This window comes from Pleurodeles waltl, chromosome 2_2 (genome assembly GCF_031143425.1).
Source record: "Pleurodeles waltl isolate 20211129_DDA chromosome 2_2, aPleWal1.hap1.20221129, whole genome shotgun sequence".
Classification (NCBI taxonomy): Eukaryota; Metazoa; Chordata; class Amphibia; order Caudata; family Salamandridae; genus Pleurodeles; species Pleurodeles waltl.
Window position 1 is genome coordinate 1,070,015,610 of NC_090439.1, and position 26,656 is coordinate 1,070,042,265.

Below are 26,656 nucleotides of genomic sequence, written 5' to 3' on the forward strand. Positions count from 1 at the left end.
ACACCTTCTTCAAGCAGTGGTACAGGAAGAAGTCTGCATCCTTCAAGAAAAACATGATTTTCATGCAGGGCAATGCTCCATCACACGCGTCCAAGTACTCCACAGCGTGGCTGGCAAGAAAGGGTATAAAAGAAGGAAATCTAATGACATGGCCTCCTTGTTCACCTGATCTGAACCCCATTGAGAACCTGTGGTCCATCATCAAATGTGAGATTTACAAGGAGGGAAAACAGTACACCTCTCTGAACAGTGTCTGGGAGGCTGTGGTTGCTGCTGCACGCAATGTTGATGGTGAACAGATCAAAACACTGACAGAATCCATGGATGGCAGGCTTTTGAGTGTCCTTGCAAAGAAAGGTGGCTATATTGGTCACTGATTTGTTTTGTTTTTTAATGTCAGAAATGTATATTTGTAAATGTTGAGATGTTATATTGGTTTCACTGGTAATAATAAATAATTGAAATGGGTATATATTTGTTTTTTGTTAAGTTGCCTAATAATTATGCACAGTAATAGTCACCTGCACACACAGATATCCCCCTAACATAGCTAAAACTAAAAACAAACTAAAAACTACTTCCAAAAATATTCAGCTTTGATATTAATGAGTTTTTTGGGTTCATTGAGAACATGGTTGTTGTTCAATAATAAAAATAATCCTCAAAAATACAACTTGCCTAATAATTCTGCACTCCCTGTATAGTATTCTGATTTGTTTCCATCCTATTAAAATATTTTTTCATCACACAGAAATATAAAAAAAGGGGTTTCACAACTACTGAATTTTTTTTTTAAATGTTTGCACAGTTGACTGTCATTTAAATGTTGCATGATAGTTAAAACCTGACACCCTGAATCCTTTTATTTTACATTCTAAGCAGCAGGTCACACAGTTCACCTTACAAAGTCCTGGAACTCTGCAGTCAAAAGGAAAATGAATTGTAACAAAAAATGACTATTGACCTCTGTCTGTGAACACAGAGCAAATGTGACATAAGAACAAGATTTAAAGGCATCTTTTATTGCCCCTCCACTTTTCAACTGTACAGAACCCCTGTTAAGTGTCAACTCGCCAGAAGGGGCAAGTATTAAAAATAGCTTGACCTGATCAAATAAGACTCGCCAATGCGAGTGGTCGAGTGGATTTTTCGAGCCCTGTTATTATAAGATAGCGCAGAGGGTTAATGTGCCTGCTACAAAGAACGTGTACCAGGCAAATCAGAAAGTGCATGTAATGTAAAAATGTTAAAATAACTCTGGCGATTTATGTTCTTTCTGGAGAGAGAACATACTTTTGTCTAGTGGAACATTTGAGTCATCGTAAGGTAGTGCACAGTGTTCATATGCCTGCTGTGAAGAACATGTACTAAGCAGATCAGAATGCACATAATGTATAAACGCCGATCGAGTTTGCGCTCTGAGCGCCATGGCAGCCAAGGAGCGGACACAAAAGAAAAAGTAGTTTGCCCATGCTGAAGTAGATTGGTAATCGTGCAATTATCCTTGTAACAGGGTCGGTTTCCAAGGCAATAACCAAAACGCCCCAAGGCGGGACAAACGCAAAGCATTTGCCAATGACACCAAGTGATTTTTGAAAGGCAAGCCCACGAACCAACGAAAGAGAGGGGAGTGAGGTGACCGTGGCTAAAAGCTCACGTTACTTATAAGAGGTAAAAGCGCTTGACCTAAAAATAGAGCTAAACTCCTATCCTGATCAGATGCACGCATGCCACTCTGCCTTAAACAGTAACAAAGGTAATCCACATGCCAATCCCCAGGGTATTCTTGTGTGACATATGTAATGATAACAGATCTCTAGCACCACCGCACATCAGATCTCATGTTTATGAAAACACAATTTCACACTAAAAATATAGCCCATGACCACTAGAGGTCGCTATCATGACAAATATTAATGTTGATCGAAAAAATATGTCCGTAATTCTCACACACCAAAAGGGAGTGGAGAGCTTTTTATTTCTCTTCTATTCATCTCTCATACTCGGAAACACGTGGCTGCAGAACCAGGAATCAGTGTATTATTACGACTCGGCCGAGCCGAGATGGCGCAAAATACCCCTAGACATTTCTCTTCAACAAACAAGCATCCTGGATAAAACCTGAAACCACCGTGGGCAATATGAGTTCCTCAGTGCCAGAGTGACAGTAAATATAGCAGAATCCGAACATGCTGCTCTCAGTCAGGGGTGTGCGCGCCCTCAGTCAGATGTGTGCGTATCCTCAGTCAGGTGTGGGCGTGTCCTCAGTCAGTGGTGTGCATCAGATGTGTGCGTGTCCTCAGTCAGGGGTGTGCATCAGGTGTGGGCGTGTCGTCAGTCAGGTGTGGGCGTGTCCTCAGTCAGATGTGGGCGTGTCCTCAGTCAGGTGTGGGCGTGTCCTCAGTCAGGGGTGTGCATCAGGTGTGTGCGTGTCCTCAGTCAGGTGTGGGCGTGTCCTCAGTCAGGGGTGTGCATCAGGTGTGTGCGTGTCCTCAGTCAGATGTGTGCGTATCCTCAGTCATGTGTGGGCGTGTCCTCAGTCAGGGGTGTGCGTGTCCTCAGTCAGGGGTGTGCGTCAGGTGTGTGCGTGTCCTCAGTCAGGTGTGGGCGTGTCCTCAGTCAGGAGTGTGCATCAGGTGTGTGCGTGTCCTCAGTCAGGGGTGTGCATCAGGTGTGGGCGTGTCCTCAGTCAAGGGTGTGCGTGTCCTCAGTCAGGGGTGTGCATCAGGTGTGTGCGCGTCCTCAGTTAGATGTGTGCGTATCCTCAGTCATGTGTGGGCGTGTCCTCAGTCAGGGGTGTGCATCAGGTGTGGGCGTGTCCTCAGTCAGGGGTGTGCATCAGGTGTGTGTGTGTCCTCAGTCAGGGATGTGCGTGTCCTCAGTCAGGGATGTGCGTGTCCTCAGTCAGGGATGTGCGTGTCCTGCGTCAGGGATGTGCATCAGGGATGTGCGTGTCCTGCGTCAGGGATGTGCATCAGGGATGTGCGTGTCCTCAGTCAGGGATGTGCGTGTCCTCCGTCAGGGATGTGCATCAGGTGTGTGCTTGTCCTCAGTCAGATGTGTGCGTATCCTCAGTCATGTGTGGGCGTGTCCTCAGTCAGGGGTGTGCCTCAGGTGTGGGCGTGTCCTCAGTCAGGGGTGTGCATCAGGTGTGTGTGTGTGTCCTCCGTCAGGGGTGTGCGTGTCCTCCGTCAGGGGTGTGCGTGTCCTCCGTCAGGGGTGTGCGTGTCCTCCGTCAGGGGTGTGCGTGTCCTCAGTGAGGGGTGTGCGTGTCCTCAGTGAGGGGTGTGCCTGTCCTCAGTCAGATGTGTGCGTATCCTCAGTCAGGGGTGTGCATCAGGTGTGTGCGTGTCCTCAGTCAGGGGTGTGCATCAGGTGTGTGCGTGTCCTCAGTCAGGGGTGTGCATCAGGTGTGTGCGTGTCCTCAGTCAGGGGTATGCATCTGGTGTGTGCGTGTCCTCAGTCAGGGGTATGCATCAGGTGTGTGCGTGTCCTCAGATGTGTGCGTGTCCTCAGTCAGGGGTGGGCTTGCAAAGTGCCGCAGCTGCCAAAAACAGCTGTCACTGCACCGGCCCCTCACGAAGGAGCTTTGCTAAATTACTGTTTTTTGACGCCCGGATGTGTTTTCTTCTCCTCTCCACCTCAGCAGTGTAGGCAGAGCATGACTTCTGTGGCTAAGACACGCGAAGCATGCTTTTCGGATCAAAACTCAATTTTTTTTTTATTTTTTTTTAAATGGCAGAGGACACTGCTGCCCCCCAGGGGCCAATACCTGTGGAAGTCACGGGAGGAGGCGGGTAGCTTCCTTCTCAGCACAAAATGTGTTAAAATGGGTGAAAGCAACGACAATTGCTTTGCTTGTGAATTCTATGTCAGGAACGGAGGCTTCGGATTATGCTTCTCTTTCTTTACTGAATGAAAACACAGCAGCCAAAGAGTTAAAACATTAAAACTACAACTCCCATAAACATTTGTAGTCCACACTGCCCAATCCCAGGCAAGCCTCAGCTATAAGTGTCACCATAACAACGGAACTTCCTCTTTCTTTGCTGCTGCGCAGCCGAAGTTAAGTCCCGTTTTTTCCTCTAAGCTAATTTATAAGGTATTGTCATTTATTTGCGGTATCGGTTTGTGGAGCGGGAGCGGGCTGAACGGCGCCAGAATAGGCGGCGGTTTGCATAACCACTCGCCTTTAATATTCGACGCGCGATCGGAGGCGCTTTTGCCGCCCTCCAATCGCGTGCCGCATCTAACACTGTTTGCCGGCCGCGCTGGAGAATTCTCCTTCGGATTCCCGCGGCGCGGCTTCAGAGGAGGATTACCGGTCTCCTTGGAGAGCGGGCTGGCGCTGGCTTCTGAAAGAGAGCAGTCCGCTCTCTGTTTCTAGTTTTTTTGTCTCCTTGTGGCGGCGCGAGTAGGAGCTGAATTTTTCTTCAGTTCACGACTCGTGGAGATAAAAACGCGATCTGCCCCCAGAACGCCCGACGGGGCGAATAAACGTTGCAGGCTTGGCCTAGGAGGTCAGCAGGTGCTCCCTCCACTGGATTTGACCGAGTTAAGAGCTATTTTTAGACTCTTTATATAAACTGATTATCTACCTGCCGGGGTTTCCTCCCCCCTTGAACTCTGTCTGTCTCCTACCATGGCTTATTTTGCTGGGGAGGAAGAATACTATCAGGAAGAGATTGAGGCTCCTGTACCTGAACAGATAGAGGAGAGATTGGTCCAGGCTCTTGGACACCATGTTCAGGACTCTGTTAACCAGGCCTTAATTAAGGCCCTGAAACCTTTTACTACTCCTTTGGTCCGATATGGACGGAGAGAATTAATGGGGCCTATCCCCACGGGATCAGGGGCCAGAGAGCCTTCCCTTTAGAGAGACTGGTTTTTCCGCTAAGGGTTCTTTGACTCCGCTGTCTTCAGTGGAGATTCTGGCCCAAATGGCATCAGCGGTGACCAATGACCACAAGTATAGTTCTGACCTTCAACCTCCCTCTGAAAACTTAATTTTCCCTTCGGGGACACCTAGAGAATTTTCACAGTTCTCGGATTCCCACTCAGATTCAGATATCTCTGAGTCCAAAATAGGGGGCAAGCGCAAACGGAAAGCCAAACATGCTGTGGACGAAGTTACCCCTCATGGAAACTTGCTATTTGACCCAGAGAACATTGTTCATCCCAGATCCACGGACTGGGTACCTTGTGCTGAGGTGGCTCATTACGTGCAGGATAGGTTGCACAAGGGCTTCTATAAAGATATTCGTAGCACTCTTCGATCGGAATGTCCCCGGCCCTCCCTGCAGGGCAAAGTGGCTGATACTCCAGAGCTGGATCCCAGTGTGGCAACTTTCTTAAAGAAGTTCACTAAAGACCCCAAAAAAGGCCTTGACCGTGCCTGGAAAGGGTGTCAGGATAAGATGCTGGATCTGTCCGGCCCCATTGCTAAAATCCTGGAGTTGGCTGTTCAGGCTAAAGAGACTAACACTATTCTTGATCCATTAACAGTAATGGAATGGGCCCAGAGGGCCATTTGCCTCCTCGGAAAAGCGAACTGCGCCATGTCTACTGAACGCAGGAAATCGTTCTTTATGCGACTCGATCCAAAATTGGCTGAACTTGCTCCCTCTGAGCCGGGCCCCTTAGCCAACGGTCTTCTTTTTGGGGAGAAATTCGTCAAAGATCTGGGCAAATATGTCTCGACGTTCACGGCCCTTGACAAGGCCCAATCCTCCATGAAACGGATGTTCACAGGGGGCCTTTTTACCAGGGCCGGACGTTACAGAGGTCGAGCATCAGGCCGTGGTTTCCAGCAGACCTCCCCCAGTTACGCCCCCAGAGGTCAAGGATACTATCAATCCTCCGGATTCTACCCTTCCAGAGGTAGAAGAGGCAGTTGCCGCGGCTTCAGAGGACGAGGAGCCGATCGCTCTCAAGACTCCAATAACTCAGGTGAGAATTATTCATTTTTCAGAAGTAATCCTTGGGGGAAGATTAGAGCGGCACGCTCAGGCATGGGCCCGTATCTCTCAAGACTCTTGGGTCCTTCAGACAGTCACGGGCTTCAGGTTAGACTTTTACTCCAGACCGGTCCAGACTCAACCTCCCCCCCCCCACTCCATTTTTCTCTAGCAGAAAACAGTTTTTATAGACGCAGAAATCAACAGCCTCCTCCTCAAAGAGGCAATTGCCTCTCCGATTATATTCTTACGGATCTTAGCCCGGTTGGTGGGGCTTCTGGCCTCCATCATCCAGGCGATCTTTCCAGGTCCATTACATTAAAGAGCCCTTCAACGCCTCAAGATTTTACATTTACCAAGGGGCTGTCCTATGCGGACCAGATTCCGCTTTTGGAGGAAGCCAAGACGGAGATCGTTTGGTGGCTGACTCATATGGAAGCGTGGAATGGCAGAGCCATTTTCGCCTCCTTACCGGAGATGGTCATAGAGTCGGATGCCAGCCGTTGGGGCTGGGGGGCTCGTTGTGGATGGGTGGAGACGGGAGGACGGTGGTCCTCGGAGGAGTTGAGACTTCATATCAATTGTCTGGAGCTCCTAGCGGGGTCCTTTGCGATCCGGTCGCTGTCCCCCAACAAAGCCAGTTGTTGCATTCTTTTGAGAATGGACAACATCTCAGCGGTGAGATATATCAATCGGCTGGGGGGAACCAAATCTCATCTTCTGGCGGAGATAGCCAGAGAGTTTTGGCACTTTTGTCTTCAGAATCAGATTCATGTGATAGCAGAGTACCTTCCGGGACGCTCCAATGTGGTAGCGGACTGGAATTCACGCTTCCTCAGGGACAACAGCGATTGGATGCTACACAGAACAATTTTTCAGAGCCTCTCAAAGAGATGGGGCCTCTGTGTGACGGATTTGTTCGCATCCCGGCTCAATACCCAACTGCCAAACTTTTACAGTTGGAGACCGGATCCGTTGGCAATGGGAACGGACGCCTTTCTTCAAGATTGGTCACAACATCTGCTCTATGCTTTTCCCCCCTTTTCAATGATTAAGAGGGTCCTGGCTCAAGTAAAGAGACAAGTGTCCGACATCATTTTAGTGACACCTTTTTGGAAAGCTCAAGCTTGGTTTCCGGTAGCGATGTCACTAACATGTGCATCTCCAGTGCTTCTGCCATTGTTCCCGTCTCTTCTTCTGGACCCCTTGGGGGCCCCTCACCCGCTGGTGATCCAGAATCAACTGAGTCTCATGGCGTGGAGACTTTCAGGAGACGTTGGCAAGTGCCGGGAGTTTCAGGGGAAGCTTTGTTCTTTTTGTCCCAATTTTGGGCTCCTTCCACCCACAAACGATACGAAGCGTCCTGGAAGAGATGGATGGGTTGGTGCAGTGAACGGAGTATTGATCCCTTGGGGGCCCAAATTCCCATGATTGCTAATTTTCCCTCTGAGCTGGCCTCGCAGGGTCCCGCTTACAGGACAGTGAATAACTTTAGGTCCGCTATTTCGGCGGGTCACCCCGATGTGGATGGTAGACCCGTGGGCGAGCATCCTTTGATATAAAAAATTCTTCGGGGTATTCGGATGGTTAACCCCCCTCAAGCTCGATATTCGGTTTTATGGGATGTTAATATTGTTCTTAATTTTCTTAAGACTTGGCCGTGTAATGACGACTTGTCGCGTAAACAATTGTCGGCTAAATTAACAGTTCTGTTATGCCTTATCTCGTGCAGACCTGTTTCGGATGTTAAAGCCCTGGATTTGACAGGTAGAGTATTCACTCCTCCGGGAGTGTCTTTCTCAATTTCGAAACGTACAAAAACTGCATCCAAGTGTATTTCTTACCCTGCTTTTCCGCATAATCAAAAATTGTGTGTAGTACAATGTTTGAAAACGTATGAGAGTTGTACGAGAGAATTTCGCAGGGATTCAGGAGGCCAACTGTTGGTTTCCTTGCAAAAGCCTTACGGACCCGTCTCGGCTGCCACTTTGGCCAGGTGGGTTAAGTGGTTGTTGGGAGAAGCGGGTATTGATACTTCTATGTTTGGGGCTCACTCCATTCGGGGAGCTATGGCTTCCAAATCATTTGGAGCGGGTTCCAGACTGGAAGACATTATGTCAGCGGCAGATTGGTCCTCGGACAATACGTTTAAAGTCTTTTATCATAAACCTATTGTTGACATAGCTTCTACAGTGGTAAATCAGCTTTAAACTAGCATAATCCGAAGCCTCCGTTCCTGACATAGAATTAAAAAAAATCTAGCTATCGCGTCAAGAATTTTCAATTCTATTAAGGACACGGAGGCACGGATTATCCCGCCCATAGGAGATTACAGGTTTGTAATGATAATTAAATGATTGCGTTCAATTGCATATTGTGACTATAATATATGTTTCATGTATTTCCCTCCCTTGACACTTTTGGATTTCCGAGAGCACTACTGGTTTGTTCTTTTTCTTTAGGAGCAGTTGCTAAAGGCGAGTGAGTGTCTTTTATCCTGGAGGTCGGAGTGCTATTACCTGGAAGTTTTTCGTTTTCATCTTCATGGTCCGCTGCGAGTTTAGGATCGGAAGTTGGTTCGTCTTCGCAAAGAAAGAGGAAGTTCCGCTGTTATGGTGACACTTATAGCGGAGGCTTGCCTGGGATTGGGCAGTCTGGACTACAAATGTTTATGGGAGTTGTAGTTTTAATGTTTTAACTCTTTGGCTGCTGTGTTTTCATTCAGTAAAGAAAGAGAAGCATAATCCTCGCCTCCGTTCCTTAATAGAATTGAAAATTCTTGACGCGATAGCTAGAATTTTTTTTACTGTCACCGTGAAGGCCAGTGGTACAAGAGCGTTCCTCTCATACAGACTGTACACAAAAGCGCGTTCTTACTTTAATGTAACACACAAGATAAAAGAAGGACGAACGAAAAACTACACACGTGGATTAGGAAGCAGTGCATAGGATATGTGGTTAAGTTTTAACATTTTAGAATCCTATGAGAAATGCACTACACGTACCACTGGATCACTTTTATGGAGCAGTATGATTAAAACAGGTAATTACAAGCGACTTTAATTTATAAATACGGTCCGACTACAAGTCACAATTTAAACCTTGCAAAAAATCGAACACTGTTAACCTAAGTATACTTTTAAGTCTGTGTTTAAAAAAGTCAATTCTGGCTGAAGGTTCTAGTAATGATGTATTTATACAGCCAAAATCATCTTAACTTGGTGTGGATTTGTATACACAAAGGATGTACCGGAAGGGGGCAGCCACTGAGGCCCCGTGGTCCAGCAACGCCTGAACCTCCAGTTGGAGTGAGCAATAGGGTGACCACCCGTCCGTAAATTTCACGGACTGTCCGTAATTTCGCCCTGCCGTCCGTTGTCCGTGATGAAAGCCTTAACGGACGGCATTTGTCCGTAATTTTAGCCTTTCACCTAAAGGGCAACAGAGGCAGGGCGAAATTACGGGTACATTAGTTTCCCCAGCAGGGCTGGAAGGTAGGGGGTCTCCTGTGCTCTGAGGGAGGGGCAGACAGATAAGAATCAGACCTTCTTGACAGGGGGTCTCCTTCCCTAAAGGCATGCAAATGTGCCCAACTGGTAAATCTGCAAATACAAAGGGGCTTGAAAACCTGCATTGAGTTTACTAAAAGGAGTCACTTGAAGTTTTCTGGTGGCAAAGATATTTCTTTTAGAGAGGTATTGTAATGGTGTTCCATTATGAGCTGTGGAGTGTGTGGTTTTAATGAAGTGTTATAAATTTTTTTAGTACTAGGTATAAACTGTATATTATTCAAATCTGTATTTGAGAAGCACTTTTTTTTATTTAACCGAAATGTATTTGCGCATTTTGTAGCAGCCTTTATTATGATGTAATTGTATTTTTCACAGTTCTTTCAGGTACCTCTGTACCTCATAGTACTAACAAACATTGGCAAAGCCAATAGGTCTCATCTACGAAAGAGTTATTGGCTTTGCTAATGTGTTTTAGCCATTAGCCATGTTATACACCAGAGTAGCTGCTGTTCAGCCTGGCTTAAAGTTAGTGGCATAGTTATGTGGAGTAGAGTGGCATAGGAGCAGTGGCGTAGAGCCCAGTGGTGCAAAGTACAGTGCAGTGGGGTACAGTGCAGTTGTTTAGAGTGCGTTAGCGTAGAGTGCAGTGGTTTAGAGTGCAGTGGCATGGAGTGACGTGGGACAGAGTAGAGTGGCATAGAGTGCAGTGGAGTAGAGTGGCATACAATGGAGTAGCAGAGAGAGCAGTAGTGTAGAGTGGTGCAGTGGCATAGATTGCAGAGTAGACTCAGTTGCAGGGAGTGCAGTGGCGTAGTGTAGAGTGGTGCAGAGTAGAGCAAAGTGCTGTAGAGTGGAGTGATGCAGAGTAGAGTGGCATAGAGTGCAGCGGCATAGAATGCAGTAGTACATTGGTGTATAGTACAGCGGTGAAGAGAGCAACACTGCAGAGTAGAGTGTCAGTGCAGTGATGTAGAGTGGAGTAGAGTGGCACAGAGCAGTGGCGTAGAGTACAGTGGTACAGAGTAGAGGGCAGTGGCGTACAGTGCAGATGTTTAGAGTGCATTGGCTCAGAGTGCAGTGGCATAGAGTGGCATGGGGTAGAGTTACTAGAGTGCAGTGGAGTAGAGTGGCATACAATAGAGTAGCAGAGAGTGCAGTAATGCAGAGGGGTGCAGTGTCAGAGTGCAGAATAGACTCATGTGGCATAGAGTGCAGTGGTGAAGAGTGGTGCAGAGTGGAGTATTGTAGAGTATAGTGCCTAGAGTGCAGTGGCATAGAGTAGAGTGGTGTAGAGTGCAGAGTTGCAGAGTAGAGTGTCAGTGCAGTGGTGTAGAGTGGTACAGAGAACAGTGGCATAGAGTACAGTGGTGCAGAGTAAAGGGCAGTGGCATACAGTGCAGTTGTTTAGAGTGCACTGGTGTAGAGTGCAGTTGCATAGAGTGGCATTGGGCAGAGGAGAGTGGCATAGAATGCAGTGGAATAGAGTATATTGGTGCAGAGTGCAGTAGTACATAGCAGAGTGAAGTAGCGTATAGTGGCGGCCAGTGCAGTGTTGCAGAGTGTCAGCTTGCAGAGTGAGGTGGCTTAGAGTAGATTATTTCACAGTAGAGTGAGGTGGCTTAGAGTAGATTATTTCACAGTAGAGTGAGGTGGCTTAGAGTAGATTATTTCACAGTAGAGTGAGGTGGTTTGGAGAGGTGCAGGGTAGAGTGGAGTTGCATAAAGTGACAGTGTGATGGCATAGAGTAAAGTAGTGTAGAGTGCTGTGGCATAAAGTGCAGAGGTGCAGAGTAAATTATAGTGATGTACAGTGTATTGATGTAGAGTGCAGGGGCATAGAGTTGAGTGTTACAGAGTAAAGTGCATTAGCATAGAGTGTATTAGCTTAGAGTGCAGTGGCGTACAGTGCAGTATTGCAGAGTGGCAGAGAGTGGAGTTGTGCGGATTAGATTGGTGTTGCTTAGACTGGAGTGGTATGGGGTGCAGACGAGCAGAGCGCAGTGGTGTAGAGAGGCGTAAAGTGCAGTGGCGTAGAGTGGTGTAGAGTAGAGAGGCATAGTGTGAAGTAGCATAGAGTGCAGTGGCATAATGTGGAGTGGTTCTGAATGGAGAAGAGTGCAGAGGCATGGAGTGGAGTAAAGTAGAGTGATACAGAGTAGGGTGCAGTGGCGTGTAGTGGTGCAGAGCAGAGTGGAGTGCAGTATGGATGGTATGCTAACACACTGCCATTACAGACACATTTTTGATTGAAATGACCATGACATTTGCACAGATATACAGTTTTTCAAATCAAACTATACTGTGCACAGACGATGATGTGTGGCAATTGTATCACCTAATGCAATGATTTGTTTTAATCATGTAAAGGTATTTGTTTCCAGCACAGTTCAGAATTAACAAAAATATGCTTGATTTTGTACTTCTAATTCTGATATATTCTGAAGTTTTTTAAAATGTTGTCAAAACTCTTTCCTAACCCCAGTATCCAGCAAGATTGTTGCATAAATCCTCTCACTTTGAAGTTAGAGAAAGGAAAGTAAAACACTAAGTTCCCACCGAAGACAGAGCCTGACATTTGACTTTGTTCTTTGAATGCAGAGCAAATATGATAAGATAAGAACAAGATTTACAGGCCTGTTTACAGAAAGGGAGCACTCGGCAGGATACTGTAAATAAGGTTTTGGCAAGGGAAGGAACTAATTCAAGCTGCATAGCCTAAAACAAATAAAGCCAACAAATTGTGAGTTACAAATCACATGTCCAATGGCAAGTAACGGGCAGAATGCATTCACAAGGAAGCACTATCAATTTACTTAAAGAGACAGCTGTGGGATACTTTGTGGGGAAAGTCCAGTATTTTAGTCCATATCTTGCAGAGGTTTGGCCACATCAATCACCCAGGTAGTATGACGAGAAGACCTGGAGTGGTTTCCATGTTGCAGAATAGATCTGTCCACCCATTCTATCAGTTTGCCACCATTTCCTATGGTACAGAGCTTCTGGCACATCTCTTGTAGGGTTAGTGCTAGGTGGCAGAAATGAAATAGGGCATTTAATGAATATTTAAGGCGGTTGTAAGTAAGGAGTTGACCGGGGTGAAGATGGTAGTCTGCCACAAGGGTTTGGAAATTTAGTAGCTCACTGTTCAGAAACAAAGTCCCCAATTTTAAGACACCTGCAACATGCCACTGATGGAGTTGCTCTGAGCACAGCCATCCTGTGCGAGTGGGAAGGCTTAGCAAAGGTAGTGCAGGAGCATAGGGTTTCTTCGTGTCAGTGAGTTTACAGGTTCTGGCAAGAGAAAGCTGTGCATGATAACCCCGAATGGTGATCCGTAGAATGGTCAGTAGGAAACAATGAGCAGTGTCTTAAGCCTTTCTTAAAAGTCTTTACTGGTAAACCCCATCTCATGCAGGGAGGTGGGCAGAAAGCCAGCAAGCCACCCATTGGACCTATGCAGCTGAATAATAGCATTCTAAGTCCAGAAGACCTAATCCACCCGCAGTCACAGTTAGCTTTAGAGTGGAAAGAGCTCCCAATGGCTCCGCAGTGACCAAATCAGATGTGTGGCCTGTCTGAAGAAGGAATGAAGGACGAGCAGGGGAAGGTTTGCAAAATAATACTATCATTGGGGTAGCACACCATCCTCACTAGTGCCATGTGGCCCACTGCAGAAAGCAGAAGAGAAGACCAAAAAGCAAACTGGGCTTGGAGGGACCATTCGCTCTGCCGAGATTTTCATCCTGGAAATCAGTGTAAGAGTGGTAGATATTAATCATTAGGTATCAAAAGGTAACTGGTTCCCAGTTCAACCTGAGATCTAATTGAAAATAAAGGCAAAAACAGTGCCATATGTTAAAGAAACACTAATTAAATTTTAAAATTTGTAAATTTTGTTTGTGCAATTTACATCCCAAATATTTTGAAGATTCTATGTGTACTTGACACTTAGGGATAACCCAGATCTCTAGTTTGGCTTTTTCTCAATTTCAAAACCATATAAAGACATGGACAAAGCGGGCAATTGCCTTGCACAACCTTGCAAGGGGTCTGGCCCCTGCTCACTCTTCAACAGCACTAACAGCGGACCATTGCACCAGAAGAGTTTGCCAAGGTGGATGTTTGTTGCTTGTTCAACCACTTGACAGTGCCCCTTCTGTTTTGCTCCTGTGTGCAGAGGCTTGATCAAGACACATCGGGACACGGATGGACCGGTTTTAAAGAAGACGGCGGCCACCTAGACTTGCATGTGCACTTGCATGTGCTGGCTGGCTCCAAGGCGATGAAGGGAGGTGGCCAACAGCACTTTATTGTGGAAGAGAAAGCCAGGATCTGTCTATCAATGGCCTCTCTGTCCGCTGTCTAACTGGACATACCCCCTCTACACTGCACAAAGTAGACTCGGAGTTCATGTGAACAAGGACGAAAACAGCATCAACTCCAATGTACATCAGAATTCCAACTTGGCTTCTCAGTTGTTCAAATCAGGAAACATGCATTATAAGTTGTCCCTCTCAATGCCAGAAACAAAACCTCGGAAATCACTTTTTTTTCTTTTTAGTAAATAAAAAATAAAAAAAACAATCTACCTCATTGAACTAGGCGCATTAAGCTGCCCAGAATTAAGGAGCAGACTGGTTAGAAACACAAATGGCCTAGAATCTAAAGCAGCCAGCAGTGGATAAAGGATGACAAAATTCAGTGTAGGCTGGAAGCGAACAGAACTAGTTTTGGAAAAAGAAGCCTGTTTACTAGCAGCAACTCTCATCCACTTAGAAATAGGATCAACATTGGAATGGGGGGGTGTCACAAGAGGGGAACGCATGCTTATGGATGCAGAGGGTGTGTGGACACAGGAAGGAGAGAAAAAGCAGTGACATGGGGATATTACTCCATTTAAATAAGAAAAAAGGGAAAAAATAATTTATTCAAAACAAAAAGTTGGCAAGTATTTTACCATAATGTGAAGAGTGATCGCAATAGAACGGTTGGTTCTGTTGAGGCTCACTCTGGAGTGAAAGTAAACCCCCTTTGACAAAGCACTGAGAAAGCCCACCATCTTTCAAACTGCAGACAGCCCCACAGCAGGAACCCACACACAGAGTATTGCTTCATTTAGGCACAAAATAACCATCTAGGAAACAGGACAACAAGTCTCGTTAGTCCAAAATGGCCAGCACACAACACGCCATTATCTGGGCATCAGCCTTCCAGCAAGTTCTCTCTACTCTCTAAGCCTTTTCGCTCTTTAACAAGAAGCTTAAAGGGGGAACCCAGTACTAAGCCTGGAAAGACAGGACACGAAATCTCTGAACTCTCGAGCACATATCATTGTTTTCATTATCCTTCCGCCCAAAAAGTACCAGTTACTCACAGCCAATTCAAGTAAGGTAACTATCACGACAATTAATAAACATGATTGTAAAAAGCTCGTGTTCGATACGCCTGGAAGGATCAAAGCAGGTACAATTCATCATATCAAACCCTGAGCAGCTCCTACTGAATAACAACTAGTTTCACCAACCCCTCGCCGGATTGCATGACAGAAACTTAAGTATGGGTCATGTTTCCATCCCTTTTTTTTTTTTTAAAGAACCATATCTGCACAGGGGTTTACAACACCACATACCTTTGGAAAACGGACTACTCTGCTTCTCTGATGATACCACACAGACTCGCTTACAAAAAGTATGGCATACATTAGTGGTTCTTAACCTTTTGACTTCTGTCGACCCTCACTTAATCATTATTGGAACACAGGGACCCCACTGAATCATTACTGGAATCCAGGTACCTCCAAAGGAAGTCAAGAACCTTCGCCTAGGTATTTTTTTAATTATTTGAGCTAGAAAACAATTCACTAAAAATATAAAAAAACAACAAATACACAAGTGATGAAATATTCACAAATAAATTGAAAAAAATAATTTTAAGGGGAAGGTTGAAGCTAAATTTAATTGAGGCTGCTCATCGTCCATATTCTGTGTGATGTACATTCACTGCTCCCACAAAAGATCTGAGGGTACTAACATATTTGTTCTCCAATTTCAAATTCCTACATATTTCTAAAAAGCTTTAACATTTTAATTTTTACATTTTGCTTTTTATTTATATACACGTATTAGTCTGGTAATAATATTTAATATGCTAAGTAGTCGTGGACCCACCTAGGAGGCTTCGTGGATCCCAAGGGATCCCTGGACCACAAGTTAAGACCCACTGGCATAAACTAGTAGATCAGTAAACACAGTCTACTAAACAGAGGTATTAACTGCATGGGATTTTCTTTTCACGTGTTTATGCTACTCAAAATATGTACAAAACCAGAAAAAATATCAAGAGAAAAAACAAATATACTTGAAACACTACAAAAAGACCCACTTATCAGAAACTAAAATATGTATATAGTATAGCACACTCACCTATTATCAGTGTCAAGACCTACGAAATCTTTCTTTTCAAAAGGAACACAAAGCAGAATCTTATCTCCAGACTTGTCCGTTGCACGATCGAGACGCTTGGATTCCAGCACGATGAAAAGAGATTCAATAAAATCTTCCACTCGCTTCTCTATGGAGTCGCACTCCTCGTAGCTCGGGTAGAAAGCTACATCGGTGCGTGGCTGGTCCGCGATCTCCCCCTGAAGCCCAAAGACGAAGAGTCGCGAGTCGTACAGCGTGGAGCCATAGATCTCCTTCTGTAGGTGGAACTTCTCAAAGGTTTGGGGCCAGTCCTTGGCGTGGCTGCAGTCAGTGATGGTGATGAGCCCCACAACCTTACGGTGAGCCTGGAAATCCCCCCAGTCATTGTTTTCTGGAGGATAGTGGTGGCGGTAGCGGATGTAGAGGACCCGCTGTGAGTCACGGACACTGACCTGGGAAACGGTGGAAATTCTCTTAAATATCTTGAAGAAGCTCTCCTCTGGGATAACTCCAACAGGCTGAACTGCCACTAAGAGTGTTTGGTGGTCTTCTGCACACTGCAGGTAATCTGGCACACTCATTGTCAAGCCAGTGAAAGCTGAAAAAAATGAGACAAAATAGGATATTAAAAGACAATTTCATATAAGAATCAACCAGCAATCAATGCAAAGGACAGCAAGACTCACTTAACATATTTATGAATCGATTAATTACTTGACCTATGTCGACTGCGCTTTCCGGAAGACTGATCTCAAGTTGTACAACCAACAGAAGTTCAATCAAGAACTTTAACTGGGCACAAAGTGTTGTGGTAACATTCCATCCTTGCCATACAATCTGCCTGGGAATATTTAGTGCTCTGCAGATTCAACTTTTATTACTTTAAAATAGCTCAGAATATGCAGCCATTTGTTGCATTGTCACCGACTCAAGAATCGCAGATATAAGGGGCTCTGCACCATGAGATGATGTTTAGGTGAACATTTGTGCAGGATGAACTCACCCTGGTATATTACAGCACGTTGTGTGATAATATTACTTCATATTGTAACATTTTTACAGTTAACACTGTCTGGCCATAGGTTTCACCTCATCAGTACTAGTTTAATACAAAAATACAGCAAGAAGCATCAGAAAGGTGATCAGTCAACCTATGTGAAGGGCATTCCACTCTGTGGCAACACCTGAAACTGCATTTTTCACAACTTTTCATACATTTAAGCCAGAAGCAATTTTTTGGTTAAAACCTGCAGATTAAGCCTTAGATAACACAAAATGTGACACCCGTGGCAAATCCAGAATTATGCTAACAACGCGACAGCTGTAAAACTGCAGAATTCCTATGGGCCTGAACACGGTGCAGTTTTTAAATACAAATATTATATACAAGCAGGTAGATGTATACACACAGATATCAAAAGTACAAGTATCGGTGCTAGAAAACATGTGGCTCCTTCAAGAAAATGCAAAAATATTGAACGAATAATAGTAGTATTAGCAGTCAGCACGTGGAGAAAAGCAATCTCTGCATATAGATACTAGTGCAACCTTGCTATTTGCAGAAAGAACGAGTATCATGCTGAATCTTTCATAAATAATATTGTCAGCCACTATGACAGGAATGTGTTGAATGAGTATAATAATGTTTGTAGAACTGCTCTCCAATCCACTAAACCTTCTTGCAGTTCTATTAGCAACAGAACCACCCCCTTAGGTCTCTTCCCAACCATTTTATTACAAGCACGGAGGCTCCTATTATGCTAACTTCTCTTGCTTTAATTTGAATAGCAGCCAAGATAAACTACAAATCCCAGCAAACCCAGCTGGGAAACTACTGAAATATGTCATACAGTAGGTAACCAATCAGAGTCATAGGTAAGTATAAACATATTGGCTGAGAGCAACAAGTCCTCTTTTCTTGCTGCTCGCAGTCAAGATAAGTACTATCTTTCTACTCATGGGTTTATATGCCTTTATTATGTTTATTTAGTACTTTCTCTATTACATGCTGTATATATATGTTGCTGTGCTCTTCCTTTTAGCAACCCTTCTCCTCACGGGTCTATTTTAAGGCTCTCTTTCTCGCCTTATGGTTTGTTGTTAGTTTTGCTTATCGCGCCCCAACGTTCCAAAGTGAACGCCTGGGGGCGCGCGCTGTGCTCGGCTGCGTCTTTCCTTGTCAGACCCGAGCCGGCATAGCTTCTGACAGCGCATCAGAACAGCTGATTCTCCTTCTGTCAACATCGCGGCTTTGTGGTCACGCTTTCATTAGCGCGACCGCTCTAAAATAACAACAACAACATTCTTCGGTGAGCCTCTCCCCGGCCCAGTTGTTTCCCTAATACGTTTTTTCACCGGCTGGCCACGCATTAATTAGCGCTGACGTTTCCAAGCTTTTGAAAGCCTCTGACACACGCAGTCAACCGATTTTTTCGTTTACCTGACAATGTAGTTAGTTAATTAATTATTTTCTTAGAGATAGGCTATTTATACATTTAAAGTTCGTAAAATCTATTGGAATTATTTTAAAACATTCCTTTACCATGGAAAATTATTCAGAAGACGAAGAGGCTCAACAGTTTAAAGAGGATTTAGATTCCTTTATTCAGGACTCGGGTCCAGAAAGCGGTTTCCTCCTCAATTTCTGATTTTTCCAAGACATTTGAAGCCTCTGTCAAACGTTTAATATCCTCCACTACCCCTACCAAAACCAGGAAAAGAAAGACAGACAATGTAGATGTTAACTCTGACTCTCCGTCAAAAAACATCCCTAACCAACCGTCCACCTCCAGTATTTCCTTTCCCATACAGGTCACTAATTTGGGAGATACAGATGACGATATGGGTGATTCCGACTCTGACAAAGACACGGATAAGGATGACCCAGACATAATGATCTGGTCAGGGCCTGTGGAGAAGAGGCGTAAAACTTCTCTAAATATATTGGGAGAGTCTTCTAAAACCAAATCAAAAAGTTACTTATTGGATTTTGCGGGTCAACCGATGTTTGATCCGTCCCTTATCCGTCACCCTAATTCCACTGAATGGACTCCCTGTGACCATGTCTCCGACTATGTTCTAAAGAATCTTCGTCAACCCTTAGATAAATTGGTACATAATAGACTCAAATCCGAATGCCCTAGACCTCCCCTTCCCAACAACATTACTAATACCCCTGTCATTGACCCAAATATGATAATGTTCTTTACAAAATTTGGGAAAGATCCCAAGAAAGGTGTTGACAGAGCCTGGACCAACTGCCAAGACAGGTTGCTTGACCTCTCGGGCCCTCTCACCAGGATTCTAGATTTGGCAGAAGAAGCCAGAATGGAAGGCAAGAAAGTTGACCCGGTCATCCTTTCCAATTGGGCCCAACGGGCGATTTGCCTACTTGGCAATACAAACGCCTCAATGGTGCAAGAAAGACACAAAAGCTTGCTACTGAAAATCGATCCCAAACTCAATACTCTCGCCGCTAAGAAGACGGGTCCAGAAGCCAACGGCTTGCTGTTTGGAGATTCTTCCATAAAAGAACTCAGTAAATATGTGCAAACCTTTACCTCTATGGACAAGGTGCAGTCTTCAATGCAAAAGATTTTTCATTCCCGTGTTTTTGGGAGAGCCGGCAAAGGCAGGAGCCGCTTTGCCGGCCGATACACCCAGAGAGGTGCGGTCAACCAGACCAGAGGCTCCGCTTCCTATCAACAGGAGTACAAACCACAGTTCTACCCTCAATGATATCGTTCCTTCAGACGTGGCTTCAGATCCAGAGGTTCACAAAACTCAGGTAAGCGTTCCTCTTTATGGTCCATTGTTGGTGGGAGGCCGGACGGCATTATTCATAACAAACTGGCAGTCTTTAACCGCAGATCCATGGGTCCTCCAGACAGTCTCAGGCTATCATATAGAACTCAACTCAGCTCCTTTACAACATCATGTTCCAAAACCCCTAATTTTTTCCAAACAACAAGACACTCTTCTCTCTCAAGAGATTCATTCTCTAAGTCTCAAGCACGCGATAGAGCCATGTTTCCCTCATCCTTCCGGCTTCACCAGTACGCTTTTTTTGGTCCAAAAAAAGAACAAAAAATTTCGTCCTGTCATAAACCTCAAGTTTTTCAACAAATTTGTGGTTTATCATCATTTCAAGATGGAGACTATTCTCCATCTGCGAGATTCGTTATTGACAAACGATTGGATGGTTCGTTTAGACTTACAAGATGCTTACCTCTCCATTCCCGTTCATCATTCCTTCAGGACATTTCTACAATTCCAATGGAAGGACCAATTTTACCGTTTTACGTGCCTTCCTTTTGGCCTTTCTTCAGCTCCTTGGTGCTTCACCAAGGTATTAAAGCCGGTGATAACTCACCTAAGAGCACAAGGGGTCAGAATTATAGTATACTTAGACGACTTCTTAATTCTACACCAGGACAGATCTTTACTCACACAACAATTAGATATGTTTGGGTCCCTACTTCAAAATCTAGGGTTTCTAATAAACAAGGACAAATCCAACTTCATTCCGTCCCATCACATGGAATTTTGGGGGTTTCTCATAGACTCTATCGAGGCTACACTTCATCTTCCGGCTCAAAAGATTTCCCACATAAAAAAGGAAATACACTCAGTTCTCAACAAATCACAGCTTACAATCAAAGGTCTGGCCCGCATAATCGGCCTTTTAGCATCATCTATTCAAGCCATATTTCCAGGTCCCCTTCACTATCAAGCGCTGCAGCGTCTAAAAATTCGCCACCTCCGCGAAGGTTTCACATACGAGGATCTAATCCTGCTAGATCACGAATCCCGGATCGAACTCCAATGGTGGCTCGACCACCTAGACGCCTGGAATGGCCGGGCAATATTCTCTACAGCACCAGATCTTGTCTTAGAATCCGATGCAAGTCGGACTGGTTGAGGCGCAAGATGCGCACTGTTCTCGACTGGAGGTTTATGGTCAAGAGAGGAGTCATCTCTGCACATAAACTGTTTAGAGATTCTTGCAGGTTCCTTTGCAATCCAAAACTTTGCCAAAGACAGGGTAAGTTGTTCTATTCTCCTCCGGATGGACAACCTTTCAGAAGTTCGGTATATAAATCACCTTGGAGGTACTCGGTCAAAACCCCTCGCCGAACTAGCAAAAAGTATTTGGGAATTTTGTCTTCAAAACCAGATTTCCCTACGAGCAGAATACCTTCCGGGAAACATGAACACAATCGCAGATTGGTGCTCCAGATATCTTCAGGACTCCAGCGATTGGCGTCTTCACCCTTCTATCTTCAACAATCTCTCTTCCAAATTCGGTCCCTTCTCTGTCGATCTCTTTGCCTTTTGTTTAAACTCTCAACTCCCTCGGTTCTACAGTTGGCGGCCAGACCCTCTGGCTTTGGCCACCAACACCTTTCAACAGGACTGGTCCAATCAAACCAACTATGCGTTTCCTCCCTTCATAATGATTCCCAGAGTTTTGGCGCAAGTCCGTCGTCAATCCTCCAAAGGGCTTATGGTTACCCCCCTCTGGCAGGGTCAGCCTTGGTTCCCCTCAGCTCTCGAATAACTTGTAGACCTCCCTGTTCTTCTTCCACTTTTTCCCTCTCTTTTGTTGAATCCACAAGGACAACCTAACGATTTGATACTCAACCACACTCTCCAGTTAGTCGCATGGATGGTTTCGGGTCTGCCTGGAGAACCCCAGGAATTTCGCAGGAGGCTGCAAGCTTCATACGTCAAGCCTGGGCTCCCGGCACAACTAAAGCTTACAAGTCAGCCTGGTCAATCTGGAATAATTGGTGTCTGGTAAGGGATGCTGATCCCGCTTCAGCAGATGTAGTCCTGGTTGTTAATTTTTTAGCCTCCCTGGCAGCCCAGGGCAAGGCTTATAGAACAGTCAACATGTACAGATCCGCAATTTCCGCGGAACATGACCGAATCAATAATAAACCCATTGGCGAGCATCCTCTAATTTGTCGACTGTTAAAAGGGATACGTTTTACCAAACCCCCTTTACCTAAGTACAATACCATGTGGGATGTCAATGTGATCTTACAGTTTCTTTTATCACAACCGTCTAATTCCCTTTTATCCCTAAAATTTCTTTCTGCTAAACTAACTACTCTCCTCTGTCTAGTTTCTCTCAAACGTATTTCTGACGTTAGAGCCTTAGAGGTAACTTCTGTACAGTATACTCCTCAAGGTGTTTTCTTTCAGGTTCGGAGAAGAACAAAAACTAATTTAATGTCTGTTTTTTATCCTTATTTCCCGGATCAGGCTAATTTATGTGTAGGAACTTGTTTGAAAAAATATATTTCAAGAACTAGAGATTTGAGAAAGCCTTCCGAAACTCAACTCCTCATCTCATTCAGATCCCCTCATAATCCTGTCACTTCCACTACTTTAGCCCGCTTGGTCAAATGGCTTATGGACCTGGCCGGGATCAACATCTCCCTTTTTGGGGCCCATTCCACCAGAGGAGCTATGGCTTCCAAGGCCTTTTGGGCAGGATTGAGTTTGGGCGACATTCTCAAATCAGCTGATTGGTCAAATGTCTCAACCTTTAGAACCTTTTATTGTAAGCCTGTTTCCCATGTAGCTAATTCTGTTATTTCTATGCTTTGAACTAGCTTAATAGGAGCCTCCGTGCTTGTAATAAAATGGAGATTTTCTTAGCTTTAGTGAAAGAAAGTCTTGATTTTATTAAACACACGGAGGCGAGTATTATCCCACCACTATTGTTCTTCTGTTTAACCCTCCCTTTATTCTCAGCAGGTACAGCTACCGCTACTAACCAGACATCCTAAGGTTCTTTCTTCAACCTACCAGCATACTTCAATGGACATACCTGCTTTAACACAGGAAAGAACTCTACTTCAAGACCTTTTCATCCCGGATCTGTATCAAAAGACTGTTCATATAGTATACCGTTTTGAAGCTTTGTTTTCAATTCTATTGGCATGTGCTATTTTACTCCTGATTGTTCCTTTATTCAGAGTGGCTTAACTGCTCTGCAAGAAAAGAGGACTTGTTGCTCTCAGCCAATATGTTTATACTTACCTATGACTCTGATTGGTTACCTACTGTATGACATATTTCAGTAGTTTCCCAGCTGGGTTTGCTGGGATTTGTAGTTTATCTTGGCTGCTATTCAAATTAAAGCAAGAGAAGTTAGCATAATACTCGCCTCCGTGTGTTTAATAAAATCAAGACTTTCTTTCACTAAAGCTAAGAAAATCTCCATTCTCTTTCAGAGTGCTTTCTTACCAATGTAATTACTATCTTACACACTGATGGAGGCAATGCCAACAGGAAAGCCTTTTTCCGTTTTACATTTCGTATCGACTGGGTCAATCTACCCAACAAACGAGCTAACAATGTCATATTAAGATGAAGTCCAGTAGGTCTTGATGATCATGAAGAGACATAGGGCCAGATGTAGCAACCATTTTGCATGGCGCAAACTACGAAATTTGCAGTTTGCGCCATGCAAAACGGGCATCGCAATGCACATTCCCATTTTGTGGGTCGCACCGCGATACAGAATTGCTTTGCGAACGCGGTCGCAAAGCAATTCGCAGTTAGCACCCATGTGAAGTGGGTGCTAACTCATTTGCTAAATATGTGAATGTCGCCAAAAATATTTATTCAGAGCAGGCAGTGGTCTCTGAAAAAATGAAGCCAAATGGTTTCATTTTTTTTTGTATTCCAACTTGTTTTCCTTTTTATTAAAAAAGCAGTCACAGACATGGAGGTCTGCTGTCTCCAGCAGGCCACCATCCCTGTGAGTGCAGGGAATCACAAGGGGGTCGCAAATTGCGACCCACCTCATTAATATTAATGAGGTGGGTCTTTGCGACTCCCTTGCGATTAGCAGATGGTGTCATGGACACCATTTTGCATATGATTTTGCGAGTCGCAAATTCATATCTACCTACATCTGGCCCATAATTCCTAAACTGCAGAATCTTGGGAATCCCCAGAGCAATTGAAAGAACCAAGCATTTCGCACTGCCCACTGAGGTTAAGCATCACTTATTTGGGTGCATTTTTTAAAAAAAAATAAAGCAGGAGTAAGGTTTGTAGGATGCAGTAACTGAAATAGTTAAAGTTTGGATCTGGTGTCTAAGGGCACCTTGTATGTAATGCACACGCCTCATCCCATTCCTGATCATTTGAGCCTTTCCCATTTTGATTTTACAGGAAGTTCATAATTTCCTGTTGTTTCAGAGTGCCTTATACAAATATGGTAATATCCCATTCCCTGGCATTAGGGCTAACATTGTGATAATGTCTCCGATGTTAGAGGAGCTTCAAGGACTGCAACCCAATTATCTCTATAGATGTTGACAATCTGCAAAGTTGGAAAAATTGTAATTGGGGGATTGTGTAGTTCTTTGTCTTGTTGGAACTGAATGTCCCCTGCATGGTATACAGGCCCTTGCAGGAGGAGAGGGTCCGCAGTGATTGCAGACCAGACTAACAAAGTGAGGAGAGTAAAGGCCCCCCCGGCCGAGTGGAGGAGGAGATGAGGGGGCCGGCTACACCAGCGGGAGCACATGGGAGGAGAATTCGCTGCTGATGGCCCACCTGGTGGGGCTCTGCGGCGGAGGGGGACCCCCTGAAGAGGAGGGGTGCCTTGCTTGACAGCAGGGCCATGCGGGTGAGGCGGCAGAGCGGGCCCTGGACCGACCTTTCAGTCAGAGAGCACGAAACCTGGCAGAGTCCAAAGGGTGAGAGCGGCGACCTGGTGCAGCCCGGAGGGAGTGGCCCTGTAGGCTGAGGGTCATGCAGAGTCGCGAGGGACCCCAGGCTGCGAGTGCTGGGGGGAGGGGGGTGTCTGAAGAGCTCCTCGCCCCTACTGAGATCGGTGCGATCGCCGGCGCACCAAGATGAAACCAAAAGGCCCCAACACAATCCAATAAAATGGACAAATGTGCAGAAGCAGCTCCCCTCATCCAATGGGTCAGAGGCAGCACCACCGGAGGTAGGAGAGCCTTCAGGGAGTGCCATCATGGCGGCGATATTGGACTTGAAAAGCACGCTGGAGCCTAAACTAGATGCTGTGACGGCAGACGTCTCCTTTTTAACAGCGGACCTTCAAAAAATGTCTGATAAGGTATCAACAGCTGAGTCGGACATTAAGGCGCTGCAAGCCGCTTCAAATAACCTTGAAGAACAAGTGCAATACCTCACGAAGCAGAGTGGGGGGGGGGGAAGGGGGGCGGCCAGACTGGAAGTCCAGGAACAAAGAAATAACAGAGTAGTTACGGTTCCAGAGGGAACGGAAACACCTAACGTGGATCCCTTTCTGGAGGACCTCATGGTTAACACTCTCCATCCGAAGCACCTATCAAAATTATTTTCCATAGACCACCGATTCCTCCGCCAAAACCAGACCTCTCCCACCCCCCAAGAACAATAATTGCGAGAATTTTAAACCACAGAGACCACAACGCTATACTGCAAGCTGCCCGCACGCATGGAGATTTGCACCTAGACAATGCCATAGTGTGGTTTTTCCCCGACTTTATCCTCCAGGTACAGAAACAAAGATATAGCTCTGATGAAGTGAAGAAAGCCCTCTGAGCAAAAGAACTGAAGTATATGATCCTCGTCCCAGCGAATCTACATGTACTAGCAGATGGCAACACCCGGTTCTTCGCATCCCCGGAAGAGGCCTGGGATTGGATTGAGGGCTGGCGCCCAGTAGGCCAATGAGACAGAAAAGGGGAGTCAAGAGGACACCTGAAGGAGCAGAGACCGGACAAGCTCCCAGAAAGTGAACTGGACCATTCTGACATTGGGGCTAAGCAGGTGAAGTGATCCAGGAGGGGCCTGCAGTTGGAATCGGGGGTGGGGGGGGTCTTATCTGCCCACCAGCGATGGGTGTCACATACGACAAGGCAAAGTGATGAGGGGACCAAGACGGGGAGGGGGGAACAAGGTGCCATCTAAAAGTTAACCCGCACATCCTCCCCTTGAGGGGGGGGTGGAGATGAGTGACTAACATTACAGCTGTTGAGTGGGAAGCTTTACATACTAACACTGATACTAAGGGATGAGACTATTCAACACATCATAGGAGCTGTCTCCGCAGAGACGGTCAACCCATACCGCATAGGGAACTTGAGGACTTTTGCAAACTCGTTGGGCCTGACAGACGTCTGGAGAACGTACAATCCACATGAGAGACAATTCACATTTTTATCAGCTGCCCCTAGGAGTTTCTCGCGAATTGACTACCTTTTCACACATCACACGGGGTGGGACGTTTTCAGGAGGTGAAACATCTCGTTGGTACAGTAAGAGATGCAGGATTGCCACCCAGAATAGACCCCTGGTGCTTAAAGGAGGGCGATTTCCCCGAAAAGTTACGCAAGTGGGCTAAGAGACAGGAGTCCTCTGGGAGGCCTTCAAGGCAGTCATTAGAGGACAAGCGCAGGCATTAATAGGAGGTTTAAACAAGGAATGCCATCTCCAATGTGAGGCAATAGAGGGTGAGATCAGTAAGTTGGAGGAAGAGATACTAGCCGGGGGCTCAATAAAGCCACAACATTGTTATAAACTCGTACTTAGAGCTGAGGGACCTAGCCTACAATAAGGCACGGGCACAAGCTTTGGCCAGCAGCTGCATCTGTATGACGTAGGAGACAAGGAAAACAAGCTACTGGCCTAGTTGGAAAGAAGAGACCTGGGTAGGAACTGGGTGGCGGAGATCAGAGACGAAACAGGTGGGCGACACACCACAGGGGACGCTATAGCCGAGGCC

General features: G+C 45.5%; 1 protein-coding gene across 1 annotated transcript in view; it reads right to left on the reverse strand.

Moving 5' to 3' along the window:
* TRAPPC9 (trafficking protein particle complex subunit 9) overlaps positions 1-26,656 on the reverse strand; it is a 2,294,541-nt gene that overhangs the window by 2,255,309 nt on the left and 12,576 nt on the right. Inside the window, exon 2 of the mRNA XM_069220801.1 lies at positions 15,892-16,489. Coding sequence (XP_069076902.1) covers positions 15,892-16,472 — 581 coding nt within the window. The 5' untranslated portion in view covers positions 16,473-16,489. The remainder of the gene's footprint in view (positions 1-15,891; positions 16,490-26,656) is intronic.